At 45.1% G+C, this 14,604-nt stretch overlaps 1 protein-coding gene across 13 annotated transcripts in view; it reads left to right on the top strand.

Annotated features, from left to right (window-relative positions):
* Pdzd2 (PDZ domain containing 2) overlaps window positions 1-14,604 on the top strand; it is a 380,223-nt gene that overhangs the window by 306,634 nt on the left and 58,985 nt on the right. For all 13 annotated transcript variants that reach the window (XM_029469417.1, XM_029469409.1, XM_029469405.1 and 10 more), the window contains one exon: window positions 13,719-13,833. In XM_029469417.1, coding sequence (XP_029325277.1) covers window positions 13,719-13,833 — 115 coding nt within the window. The remainder of the gene's footprint in view (window positions 1-13,718; window positions 13,834-14,604) is intronic.

Raw genomic sequence — 14,604 nt, 5'->3', positions numbered from 1 at the left:
TTTTTTTTTGGTTTTTCGAGACAGGGTTTCTCTGCGTAGCCCTGGCTGTCCTGGCACTCACTTTGTAGACCAGGCTGGCCTCGAACTCAAAAATCCGCCTGCCTCTGCCTCCCGAGTGCTGGGATTAAAGGCGTGCGCCACCACGCCCGGCATCTGTGATGACTTTTAAGAAAGCCTTGGGCCAGCAAGATGGCTCAGTAAGTAAAGGGTCTTGCTGCAAAGCCTGGGAGCTTAAGTTCGAGCCATCCTGGTACTCCCACAGTGGAAGGAAGAAGTGACTCTGCGTGCTGTTTTCCAGCACCCACTCATGCACATGCGTGCAGGCTCACAAAATAAGTCTGTGTAACAAAAACATTCTTCAAGTGACAAAATTGCTGTGGGTGGTGCTCGGATGCATTAGATAAGTGGTAACTGGGTGCTGAAGACACAAACTTTAACAAAAATCTTTCTGGGCACCAAAAGGTAGAATTCCTTGACTTTCTCTATTCTAGCCCCTTATGCAACATGGTAGTGCACAGCCTGGGAAATCAAAACAAAGCAAAATAGCAGAGGTCAGGGTTCTGCTGTGGAATTCCAGGGCAGAAATTTCTCAAAGAAACAAAGATGCTCTGGACCAATAGAATTCTCCCACCTCACACCCGGGGGCCTGAGAGCTTGCCTTGCCTTTTGTTTGCTTTGTTGGCTTGTTTTTCTTGCCTTGCTGTTTACATAAGTAGTAGTTTAGCTCCCAACATGACATTTGCAGAGAAAGAAGACCATGGTCCTTGTACTTCACTTAAAGCGCCCAGCTTTCCACCTCTTGCCTACCAAGACTCTACAGTTTCTTTGGAGATTTTATTTTCCACTCAAGCCTTATTTTGAATGTTCTCTTGGCCTTTTAGCACTCAGAGTCAGAAAGTCATCCTCTGATTCATGACTTGCAACAAAGTGCGTTCTAGTTCGTTCTCTCTCTCTCTCTCTCTCTCTCTCTCTCTCTCTCTCTCTCTCTCTCTCTCTCCTCCCTCCTCCCACACCTCCCACCCCCCCTCATGTTTGATACTATGTCCTTGTTTCCCCTCAAAGATATCTATTTTCTTAATATTTGTGCCATGATCTTTCACTGGTGTTATTGACCCACCAGCCAGCCGTCTTAGCTCCCTGGGCAGACATCTCTAATTCTTCCTAACATTCCTCCCACCGATACTACGTCCAGCCACAGACGTTTATCACATGGCCTCGCAGGTGCCCACGGCCAAGCCAGTGTATGGGTCAGCCTGCCCTGTAGCCAGCTCCATCATTTTTCTAGAGTGTTCCTCTCCTCTCCCAGCGTTTACTGTAGCCCAGCATGAATTACTGTTATTTCTGTACATTTTACAATCTCCACTGCTGAGTGATGAGTATGTTATAAGTGATACCGAACCATATGCTGTAGTGAGAGACAGCTGTGGCTTCTGTTTTGGAGGTGTTTGTTTGCAGTCTTTTGTTTTTGTTTTTTGAGGCAGGGTCTCACTTTATAGCTCTGTCTGCCTTGGAACTCACTATGTAGACCAGGCTGGTCTCAGACTCACAGAGATCTCTGCCCTCTAAGAGCTGGAATTAAAGGTATATGCCCCTGTGCCCAGCATGACCCAAAACTTTTTCAAGGTTGGTAGGGTAGTATTTGATTATTTCATTGGATTTCCACAAAATCACCCACAGAAATGGGTGGCTTTCCAGTGTAAGAGCATAGCACACCCTGTTCAAAGATGAACGAGAAGTCTACTGCGCCAAATGCACAGGCTGGGCCTTTAATCCAGACTAAAGAACTAGGACTTCTTTTATGAGAAATGTGCTTACAGGTGGCTTTGTAGTTGAGTGACAGACGCAGTTTCCATGTTGGGATCCTTGGGCAGTGAGGGAGAGGGAAGGTTTGGAGGTAGGCAGATAGGTGTAGAGCACTTTGCTGGCCCAGCTGAGAATGGAACAATAAGAGCCCATGTCAAAAAACCAGGAAGGCAGAGATTGAAGTCAATGGTCTTCAGTGGGCAGAGCCAGCACTGCCATGTGGTGCCAAGTACTTGAAGCAGTGGCTCCGGGGGGGGGGTGCTGGGGGGGTCAGGAAGGGAGAGAGAGTGAGAAGATGGAGTTTCCCTTTCCTTGGTTGATGCTGTTTCTGAAGGCAGGGCTCCCCTTGAATGGTTTTGTAAACTGGGTTCTGTTCACCTTTGACCCCTCCTGCCATGGCCTATTTCTCATTGGCTGTTCTCTGTCGCAGAGTGTCAACTCTCAACTGCTCTATACTTCCTCTGGGGAATTCCCACAGAAACCTCTGCCTCCCGAGAAACTCCAGGCCTGGAAGCTACCTCTGCTTCCTTTGTCCCCAAGCCATTTTCTTTGCTTTCATCACCACTGAGGCCAGCGTAAGGGACCAAGGACAGACCCTTTCCATTCCTTCCAGGCAGCATGCTTGTTGGTAAAGTGGCCAGACCGGTAACCAACTTTGATGTTGCCAGAAAAGACCCATAATGCATAGCAAGCATCCCTTTTTAAGATGGACAGACTCGGCTGTTTCGTGCAGAGCTCTCAATGGTGTTGTTTAAAATGGAACTTTAAAATAAAAGCAGGCCATGTAGGTGAACCTATGGCTTCCCACCTATCTCTACACATCGGTTTCTGCCTCTACTTGCCAAGGCACGCTTCTGACAGATGCTCAAGTTTCTTTACAACTTTAGGTGAAGAGATGGGGGAGGAGAGCAGAGTGTGACTAGGCCTTGAGATGAAGGGTCAGCAACTATGAAGGCCAGGTGGCTGCCGCTTCTGACTTTGATGACCAGTCTCTGTTCCTCGCTCAGCTCTGCCCTTGTAGTGTGATAGCAGCACAGGCAATCATTAAACCAGAGGACTTGCCAGTGCACCAAGAAACCAACCATCATCAGCGTTTTACAACGTTCAGCCTCCAGCAGAAGTTTGTTGAGGCCCTCTGTGGGTGAGAGTTGGTGGCCCTGGCACCAGCCTCTCCTGCTGTTTCCTGTAGGCTCTGCCTATCACGTCTACAGTTTCTTGTCGGATTCTTAAAGACATGCCCTTAGGACTACAGGTCCAAAGTCAAACCATGTAAATTCAGAACTCCCAGAAACAGAGAATTCAGAGTAAAGCTCATGGTGGTCAGTAAAGGGCAGCAGATGACCCTGAGGGCACTGTATGTGGAACTTCACAGTGATGCAGAGCCATCCACAATGACGCTCTTCTCTTTACCTAAGCCTTTATGGATCATGGCCAGTCAGAACAAGCTTTGTCTAGTATCACAATCCACAGGAGTCTGGGTTTTTTTTTTTTTTTTTTTTTTTTTTTTTACAGGAGCAAGTTCACGTGAACCAGTGCTGCTGGCTTAGAGAACTTTCACAGCTTATCTGCATCTTTCCTGCTATGCCTCCAGCTTGCCCCTCTCACGCCTGCTTGCTCCTCCCACACATCTTGCTTGCTCCTCCCATGCCTCCTGCTTGCCCCTCCCACACCTCCTGTTTGCCTCCTCACATGCCATTTACTAATATATTGGTTTCTTTGTTTATTTACTTACTTTGCAATGCTACCAATTAAATCCAGGGCCCAGCTTCTGCCTAGCCTATTCTTTTCTTTTGTTAATCTTATCTTTTCTTAAATCATGCCTTCTATCATGCTTTTTGACCATCTTGAGATTTTTCTGTGCGCGCACACACACACAGGAGACATTCACACTGTTCTGTTGCTGTAAGTTGAGAGTAAAGCTATCATAGTTGTGCTGTCAGAGATCTGTCAGGGTTGGAGCTGCCCACCTGCTCCTGCTGAGGAGTGACCCTTAGGGGAGCCCCTTCTCTTCCCAGTCCAGAAATTTAGAAAAATCTAGAAAAAAAGCTCCAGATACCAATGCTTTCTCACCCGCAAGGTCAGAGGGACAGGGCAAGCCAAGAGCAAAGCTTACTTGGTTGAGAATGTTGGCGTGCCCGTCGGCCACCATTTGAATTGTGCACTAAGGAGGGACGTGCAAGTCCTCCCTGCCATCCACACACTCACGTTTGCACTTACAGAATGCAAAGACCCTAAGGATACCGTCCTCTTTTCAAGCAGGTCACACAAACCTCCCATAAGAGGATCACGCAAAGGCTAATGACGACGAAGTTCCGGGGTCTGTAAGATATACCACAGCTTTCTATGGAACCAAGATAGTTACTTAACTTGTGTGCATGAAATCATCTAAACAATCCCCAACACAGTCCTATAAGCCCCTTTAGGTTTGCTGGGTGGGAATTTAGGAGAAAGGGGGTGATGAATGGGTGGAAACTGGAACAGGCGCATACAAAACAAGGTTGATATTATTTCACTTGCAGAGTCACAGCCTGGATGTCTCCATGGACATCAGCTGCCCTTCCCCCTGCTGCCTCTGAGGGTGTCTGAGCTGTGTACACTTCCTATGTTCTGCATGGACCAAAGCACGCAGGAATAACAAATCCGTCTCTCCATGTCTGCTGCTTTTCTCTTTAGTCCCAAGCTATTCTCTTGGGAAAGCAATGGTCCAGCAGTGTGGTAGAGTTTTTGTAATTTCTACATGCAAGTCACAGGTTCCTTGCCACTTGGTGCTGAATAAATTTTGTGTGTGTGTCTTTGTATGATTGTGCATTTGTGTGTGTATGTGTATGTGCATGCATATGTATCTGATGTGTGTGTCTATGTATGTGTATGTGCATGCATGTGTCTATGTGTGTATCTGTCTGTGTTTGTGTGTGTGTGCATGCATTTGTGTATGTCTGTGTGTCTGTGCATGCATTTGTATGTGTGCCTATGTGTGTGCGTACATTTGTGTGTGCCTGTGTGTATACGTATGTGCCTGGTTGTATGTGTCTGTGTATGTGTATGTCTGTGTGTGTTGTTGCTCTGACTCCCTCTGTATGAATGGTTATTCATTTCCAGTCCTGGCCTCTCTGATGACCATCTGGTTCTCTTTCAGTCACTCACACATCTGCCCCAGAGATTTGGAAAATGGGTTTCACTTAGCAACCTAAAAACCATGTTCCTGTGACTGAAGCATGAAAGGGAAGTCACGTTGCTCTCTCCTGTGGATCCTGACCAGTGGGTGCAGCAGCCCAGCTTCCCCGGGGAGGAGAGCTGGACTCTGCTCCGTCACATCTGCAGATTCTTTGGCTTTTTTTCTTTTTCTGAGTGTTGGGAACCGTAAAGAGCCCAGGGTGGAGTGAGAGTGACCATTCCTTCTGAGATCTTCCTTGGGACCAGATAGATATTCTTGTGCAGTGGGAAAGTTGGAGATGAAAGTTGTGCTGTTTGTTTGTGGGGCTGCAGGAGCCAAACGTTAGATGAGTCACAGTGCATTTAAGGAGATCTCTTACGTGCTTTGAACAGCAGCTACAGAGCATCACTACAAGGTAGCTTTTAGCATGGACCCAAAGGGTTGATTCCTGGATAGCACTGAGTGGCTTCCTCTGCTCCCACAAATGGAATCTGGGCACTCATGGATTGTTTTATTAAAAAATAATGCTTTTTTGGCAGTTCCACAGTGAAAAAAAAATGTCCCGCAATAATGATAATCAAGTGAGTGCCCACTAACCTAACTCCCTTCACAGACTGTTAACCTAAGAAAATTAAGAATCAATTGAAAGTAATTGTCATCTAAATTTAAATTTAAATTTCCTTGAGTTTTTCTTTTGAAAAAGAAAAATTTTTGAGTTTTTTCTTTTGTTTTGCTTTTAGTTAATGGCCTTCCTTGTTTTCTCCTATGTCTTATGTTGCTCCATCTTGGCTAATAAGATTCTTGATGTGGTAGTCAGAAAAAATAAAGATGTTTTTTTCTGACATCCATATACTAGACTGCTTCCCGTGAAACACTCGGGCTTTTTCAGTTCCAACGACATCGGATGTGTTAGTCTCGCATTCTTCACTTTCCAGAGAGATGTCAATGAGCCAATAATTGCATCACATTGTTAGCCCTGTACCCTTGAAGTTTAAATGGGGGACAAACTCTAACCTAGAGATGGTGTTTGTTCCAGATAAAATCTGCTTCTGGTATTTTGTTTTCCCTAGGACAATTTTGAGAACTGTTAAAAAAAAAGTCTGACATGTTCTTCATTTTGAAAGTGTTTTCTTCAGAAACCAAGTGATTTTGGGGTCAGAGGCAATTTAGACCCTCGCTAAAGGTAGCACAGCTGGGTTTTAGGTTTCAAGGGTGTAGGATTCAGTCCCAGGTCAGGACTTTCTTGTATATCAGTCCCCTTTCCCTCTCTAAGTCCTATGGTGCAGAAGGGCTTAGAGAGATGGACGCTCTACAGACTCGCATCCTCTTCCCTCAGATTGGCACTGGAGTACACCCAGCCCCTCAGTCCAAACTTCTCACTACTGTTCAGTCTGTTCTCTCAGAGCTCATCTTCAAAGAAAATGTCCCCCTTCCAGTAGCTAATCCTCATGTCTTCTTTTAGTTTTTCTTCTCTACCACCACTACTCTGATGGAAGTCCACAGTGTGATTTCAGGTCCCTGGTGTTGAACGCAGCCTGCCTGGTTCTCCTGTGTGCTTCAGTTCACTTGCGATGACCACTGCTTTCTTAGCTATTAGGTTTGCGGTGATTTGATAGCAGCCTCAGTTGCAGGATATTTGATCACACTGTGAACCTGGAGATTGTGCTATTTACTGGAAAAACCTGTTTTCAGTTGTGGTGTGGCTCGGCCTTAGCACACACCTTTGATTTAAGAACTTTCTGCTTGAAGATTGTAAATAGGATTAAATGAAGTCAACTATAGGTCAAGAGGAGGAGCAAGCGACCAATTGACAAGAAATGAACATAGGATTACTAAGGGAAAAAAAAAAGAGAGAGAGAGAGTAAGAGAAAACCAGGAGAATGAAGGGAGAGACATACAGGAAGTACAAGGGAGGGGCACTCAGTTTGAAAGAGGTTTGTTTTTTTGTTTTGTTTTGTTTTTTGAGATTTCGTGAGAGGTGGGCATTGCTTCTGGGGCACCAGCTGGGAAGGAAGGCCAGCTGGGTGCTTTCCTTGCCTCTCTGTGCTAGCTGGTTTACACCCGAGCTTCTGACTCCCAAGTCTTCATTGTTAAAATTGAACAATTGAGGTTTTGTTTAAAAACAAGCCCCCTCCCCCATATTCAATCCCTAAATATGGTGGCTTCTCTTCAACTTCTAAATATGGTGGGATGACTCCCACTCAGTCTCTACTTATTCTCAAATTAAACCTGCTAACTTTCTGTGCATGGGAGACTAAGACCAGTCTAGAGTTGTCCCGTGCATGCCACCATGAGCCATCAAATCCAGAGATACCCTAAAGCCTCCTGAGGATGGGAAGCCTGAGCTGTGTGCATTTGGTTTTGTTCTTATAACTCAACCTTCCCCTCCACCACCCTCGAGATTCCCATTAGGTCTCTGCTAGTGCATTCGCTGCGTCCTCACTTTAACCCTAGATGACTGTTAGAAACTAATCTTGTCCCTTTCAAAGTAAATGTGATTGGTTATTTCCACTTCCACAAAGAAGGACAGCCTCAGGCATCAGCACTCCATTCACGGATCATGGGCACAATAACCCGCAGTATATGTTTCCTGCGTGTGTGATTATCTGTTGGGTGGGACAGGTTCACACACACTAATGAACCTCCCTCACTTTTGTCTGGTAGCCACCTGGGAAGCTTTTGGTTTCCTCCTCTCACAGGAAAACTGGGGGTCGGGGGAGGGCACAGGAGAACTGAGAACCCTACAACTCGGTCTAGCTTCCTTTCAAGCCGCTCCCCTTTGATGTAGGGCAGTGGGGTATTCCAGAGGCTGCCCTTGCATTGCTGCCTAGGGCTTGGGTCTTGCAGCACTGTGTGAGTCAGTGACTCTGACTCACACCAAGTTTGACTTAGTCATCCCTTGCCCTCAGGAATCTCCCTCAGAATCAGCCCACAGTGGACGCCTGCAACCATCACTTTGCCCCGTGATGTCCCTCCCCTTAGCCCTTCTTGCTCTGGAGGACCACAATGCCCCTGTGCTGTGTGCAGCTCGAGCTTGGGGCGGGGTCTCTATGCAAAGTGGATTGCTGCCCAGCTTTTAGTTTTAGGATTCCACCTGGGTCAGATCCTTCCACTCACATCTGATTGCTGATTGGTGTCCTGAGTAGTCTCCTGTTTATTCATTTGTCTTCTTTCTTCTCTCCCTCCCCCTCGTTTTTCCTTCCTCAGCTGGTCAGTGTGGCTTTATAAGGGAAGCCTGCCTCCATAAATCAGAAATCGACATAGTTGAATTCTCCCCTGCAGTGCCATATCACAGATGGGGACACTGATGCTCACAGGAGTTGGCATATATCACGAATAAAATGATGCAACCAGGATGTGTGTCTCATGGCTGGGTTCTCTGCCCACCTCCATTCCTGCAACACCTGAAGCTAAAACTGCCTTTTTTTTTACTAAGAGAGAATTTCACAGATGGTAGGATAGATGAGGGACTGGAAAGTTCTATTAGATTTCAGGAGTATAATAGCATTGCCTTGCACGAATTATAAACTTCTCACGATTGTAGACCCTATTAACTGCTAGACTGAACTGACACCTTCCAGAACTTCAGGCTAATTTCCTTCTAGAACAGCTACAAAGCCATTTTCAGAGCAGAGCCCTTTGTTCTGCAAATTTGGAGGAGTGAATGGGCCCAGCAAAATGATTCTCTTAGTGCAGGCATTTCCAGACTATTGTCTATTATTGCATAGGACTAAGGGGAGGCTCATTGTCGTGAAAAAGTACACGGCTTTGTACACAGCTTCCTGCTAGAAACTGCAGCTAATGCGTCTCCATAGCCCACTTCCTGTTCATTGAGTTCTGAGCCATAAAGTGTGACAAACCAGTTTTCTATTAGGGGAGGAAATGCTCTATTGAAACTGAAATATTTTGCTCTGGCCAGTGTTGGAATCTTAGCCCTGTGTGGTACTGGGAGGGAGCGCCTGATGAGAGGTGCTTAAACCTTCATAGGACCTTGTCACCTTTGCACCAGGCTATTTACTATGAATAGACCTTCAGAAGGGCTGCTTGGTCATGGGAGTGACACAGCAAGTGACACCAGGTACTGGCTCCCCAAGATTGGATTCTCCAGCATCCACAGTAACAAGGACTATAACTATATAACTGAGGAAGACCTTGAATTCTGGATCCCCCTTCTCCACCTAAGGAGTTCTGGGATTGTAGGTGTGTACCACCACACCCAGCAAGGTTTCCTTTATTCAGACCACCCCTGTAGCATCATGTTATGGTACCACGAAAGGGGCTAACATTCCTAGGCTAACACTTCCAGGAAGTGTCCTCATATAAGTCTTCACTCCTGTCTTCATCTCAGTGGTATGGCCTTTAAAGTGCTCTGTGGTGTATCTAGAACCATTCTTGGTTTAGCTACAGTTTACCATAAGATTTCTTTGGCATAAGAAATCTCACAACTTGTGAGCCTTAGAAACTAAATATCATTTCATTCTTTGTTGTGCTGGGAGATTGTGGGCCAGAGAAAATATTCTCCTTGAAGCCTCGATTGACCTCTGTGTTAAAATCTGCCTGAAATCTGCCCATCAGCTTCTGCAAATGAAGGCTCATGGCATTTCCTTGGCATGTCCAGATATGATTTAGTGCATGTGGCCTCCTGTAAGTCAGGACTAGTTTCAGATTCATCCTTCCCATGCAATCTGTTGTAGGCCTTGAATGTTATAAGCAAACCAGTATTACTTAAGAGTCTCTGTTTTCTTCCTCGTCTATCAGGTGAGCATTACTGTTTATCTTGGAATGTGTATTTGCTAGAAAAATGAAATGGTATAAAAAAAAAACATAGTAAATGAACCACACACGTATACATGTTGACTGTTCATATCTATTATTGCTTTAGCTATAGTGTCTTAGGATAAAAGGAGCAGTATCCTAGTGTCTTAGTTGGGTGACATTGCTCATTCTTATGAGGACAACATTTAATTGGGGCTGGCTTACAGGTTCAGAGATTCAGTTCATTATCACCAACACAGGAACATGGCAGCATCCAGGCAGGTATGGTACAGGAGGAACTGAGAGTTCTACATCTTTATCTGAAGGCTGCTAGGAGAAGACTGGCTTTCAGGAAGCTAGGATGAGGTGCTTAAAACCCACACCCACACTGACATACCTTCTAATAGTGCCACTCCCTGGGCCAAGCATATACAAACCATCACACGGAGTAAATATGACACTGGGAATTGAGTAGATGAGGTCTCTGCCATGGCTGGACAGCCGTGGAAAGGTCCTTCTCGTAGACTCAGGAGTTTATGTGTCATTTCAAGAGTCACTCTGCTTCTGGGAAAGGCGTGGGCTGTGCTGGAATGATGGAGGAGAACAGAAAAAAGTTATCCCTAACTCAAGAAACAGGGTCTCAGGGTGGCTTTCCTTCCTTGGCACAAGCCTCTCTGCCCAGCTGGCTGTTGCTTTTGGTCTTGGCCTCTATCCATTCAATAGCCCCAAAGCCACCAGGGACTTGGCAGACAGAGAGCACCTTTTTCTTCAAGTGAACTATGAGTCTATGCCTACCTCTGGGAACTGCTGTTCACAGTGGAGTTGCCTCTTTCCATGACTTTCTTCATCTCTCTGAATGACCCGTTTGCATGGTTCTTGGTCTCCTATAGTCTAGATGGTTCTTTTTGTTGTTGTTGTTTGGTTTGGGGTTTTTTTTGTTTTGTTTTAAAACGCTAGATTTATTTATTTTGTTTTATAAGAGTGATTTTTCCTTTGTGATTTGTTATTGTTTTCCTTTGATTATTATTACTATTATTATCATTAGTTAGTAGATTTTTATACAGTCTTCCTTTTTTTAAAAAATTTATTTATTTTAGGTATATGAGTATACTGTAGCTGTCTTCAGACACACCAGAAGAGGGCACTGGATCCCATTACAGATGGCTGTGAGCCACCATGTGGGTGCTGGGAACTGAACTCAGGACCTCTGGAAGAGCAATCAGTGCTCTTAACCCCTGAGCCATCTCTCCAGCCCTAGATGGTTCTTTTTACTGGGTTTTCATTGAGGCCAGGAGAACCTATAAAATCACTCACAGGATTCCCTTTGTGATCTAACCCTGGACACCCACCAGTCCCTGACATTGTAAATTAGTGAGCCACATTCGTTATCGCTGTTGACCATGACAGGATTATTTTTCCTTCCCAATGCCCCCTCCAAAACTTTGCTCACATCTCTTTGTTCTCTGATCCTTTATTCCTCATTCTTATCTGAGAAGATACTTTATCATAAAGAAGAAAGGGAATTGTCAAACATACAAATAATATATAAAGCTGATATAAATAGTCACCTCATAAAAGACAGCTCACTTGGGATTTAGCTAGCTTTAAATGCTTTTTATAGTTTATACTCTAGATTAGATACACACATGTCCTGAGAGATACACACATGTCCTGTGTTCAATTCTTAGCATGAAGCTTATCTTTTTCTTTCTTTCTTTCTTTCTTTCTTTCTTTCTTTCTTTCTTTTTTAGAATTAGTTCACTGGTTTTTAATTACAACATATGGGAAGGTTTTCAGGGTTTCCTATGAATCTACAAAACAATTTAAAATGAATGGACATCACGATATTTTTTTAATGTTAAACCAAGGGGTATATCCATGGGTATACCATGTCTCTCTCTCTCTCTCTACATCTCATAATTCATCTCAATAATACATCCTAACTTCATTGAAGTCTTTCACGTGTTTCATCAATTTCATTGCAGATGTGTGATTATTTTGATCTCGCTATGAAATGTTTTACCCATTTCCCACCTATGTACTGTTGGCACATAGGCCATTTTTATTGATATTATATTTAAACTAATTTTTATAATTTCAATAGTTATAGTTGTATTTCCATTTTTGTAAATATGAGAGAAGCTTATCTATTTTATAATATGAATTTTTCCCCCTCGTATTAAAATCACCTCAAAAGAAAATATTCCAAAGAGTAGCATATTATTTGATATAGTTAATAAGTTTTAAATCTATCCTTCCTTGAATTTAGTGGGGGATGTGAGTTTCATGTAGGCGTACATACATGTGCATGCATGCAGGCTTACACATGTGCGCATGCTGGTAGAAGCCAGAGGTTGATGCTGGGTGTCTTCCCCAATAGCGCTCCAACTTCCTCTTTTCTCAGGATTTATTTTTATTCTTATGTACCTGTTATATGCATGTGGATATACAGAGACCAGAAGAGGGCACTGGGTTCACTGGATCTGGCATTACGGGCTATTGTAAGACCACAAACTTGGTGTTAAGAACGAAACTCGGGTCCTCTGGAGGAACGGGAGGCCCCTTGACTACTGAGTGGTTTCTCCAGCCCATTCACATTAATTTTTGAGACACCATCTCTCAAAAACCTCCTAAGACCTTTCCATCTCTGCACACCTCCATCCTCACTCGCATCCCTAGCCCCTGCCTCCTTCCCTTTTAGGCTGGGCTTAGACTCTGGCCATCACTCTCTGCTCTTTACATGGGTGTTATGGATCTGAACTCAAGTCCTGGGGCTTGTATGAGAGGCCCTTTATTGATTTGAGCTGTCTCTCTAGTACATATGCCTGCTCCGACCATTAAGAAGTACTCTCAAATACCCAAGTCTGCTGTCCAGTCTATCAGAGTATATTTTAGCATGGTTGGCATCTCTGGGGCACCTGATACCATGGCCTTTGGGGCCATCTTCTCCAAGTCCCTTCCTGGAATCAAATGCCAAACACCTGCCTACAGACATTTGAGCTGACTGACACTTCCACAGAACCTGGACAGTTCAGAATCAGGAGTGTGGCACACGGAACAGCGTGGGTCGACTGAAAGAAATACACTTGCGCAGCACACGTAGCACATAGCATTTCAGCCATCGGTGGGCTACGTTCGCAGAGGGAAGCCCCAGAAGATTATTACAGCAGCACTGAAAAATTCCAACTTAGTGGCATTGCAGTGCAACGTATGTTGATATTGACATAAGCCTGTGCCACGAGATGTAAACATCCAGCATATGTCGTTATATGCAGCCCATAGTACCTGACAATAAAGGACCATATTACTCATTTGCATATTTTCTATACTACGCTTTTATCCTCATTTTAGCACATTAATCTCAGATCCACCCACCACTGACTCCCAAAGGCTGGGTTAAAGGCACGCCCCACCACTGCCCAGCTAGAGTTAGCTTCTTCTATTAAAAGATGATTGTAAAGCCTTCTACCTTGTGCTGGTTTCCTGACTATCCAGAGCGCCCTGCCCCCATCCCCAGTGATTGGTCTAGATCATCTAAGGAGTCCTCACAGTATACTCTTCAGTATTTCCATAATGGCAAAAAATGCCCTAAAACCACATTTCCAGAGCATATACCGTCTGTCGTTGACATAAACTGGTGTCTTAGAAACAGGTTTGGCTTTCTGATTTATTTGTGGCAATTTGCACCATACAAAAGTCCCTAAGCCATAAACCAGGAGAGTGGGACTCTCAATTTAGCCTCACCACTGACTACCCTGGGGTCACCTTGACCAGGTTCTTCCCAGGCAAAATGGAAATGGAAACAGCCCCGGGGTCCTTTCCAGTCTGAAACCTCCCTGGTGGACCTTGCCAGTTCCTTGTACACGGGTGACCTGAAGGGTGGGACTTTGATCCTGTGAGGCTTTTCTCTCATGTGACATTTGTATTGCTGCTGCTCCAGTCTGTCTGAGATAACCACCCATTGGAGGCCTCGCCTCTCCCATCAGCTCTTTGCTCTGCCTTTTAGATGCTCGGGTCAGAAGAGTCTCAGGACGTAGGCAGCTCTGAGGAATCCAAAGGGAACAACTTGGAAAGCCCCAAACAGGGCAACAGTAAAATGAAACTCAAGAGCCGACTCTCAGGTAAGTGGAAACCCTTCCTGCTGGTAGAGAATGAGACAGGGGAGAGAGGGGAGGCATGGGGATAGAGGGGATGGCCCCATTAACAGTATGAACAGTCAGGGGAGAGAATAGTGGGTGCTATGCTCAGACTGGCCTTGAGCTTGCGGTGATTCCCAAGCTGGCCTGAACTCACAGTCCTCCTGCCTCATCCTCTGCAGAGAGTTAACAGACTTGCACCTAGGGAGATGAGCCCTTTATCTCCTCAAAACTTCAGAACTGTTTTTCCACTGGCCAGGCAGGCCCTGGAAGAGCAGCTCCGTTAAACCTAGCAGCCCAACAAAGTGCATGTCAGCATGTGTGTATCTGTTGAAACTTCCATTTCCTGAATGTTTGGTTCATTTATCTTGATGAGGTTTCAGGTGACCCTTTCAGAGTCGACTCTCAGGTGCCCCATGCCCCCCCCCCCAAAAATCCTCAGCCAACTAGAACAAGTAGCGAAGGGTTTATCTCCTATCAAGTTCTCAGCTCAGCTAAGCAGGAGAAATAGTGAAAGAGATTGCAGCTTTCAGAACTGATAGAATCCATGATTTACACGCCCTGGGTATTTCCTTAGACTGCCTGGCCTGTGCTCTGGGGGAGACAGCAGACAACACATAGGACTCTCAGAGGTCCTTGGCACTTCTGTTTTGTTGGATACTTTGTCTCCCTCAAAAATAAAATTTTGCCAGGCAGTGGTGGTGCACACCTTTAATCCCAGCACTCGGGAGGCAGAGGCAGGCGGATTTCTGAGTT

This window comes from Mus caroli, chromosome 15 (assembly GCF_900094665.2).
Source record: "Mus caroli chromosome 15, CAROLI_EIJ_v1.1, whole genome shotgun sequence".
Taxonomy (NCBI): Eukaryota; Metazoa; Chordata; class Mammalia; order Rodentia; family Muridae; genus Mus; species Mus caroli.
Note: the sequence above shows the minus strand (reverse complement) of the source record. Positions and strands in the feature narration are given on the sequence as shown.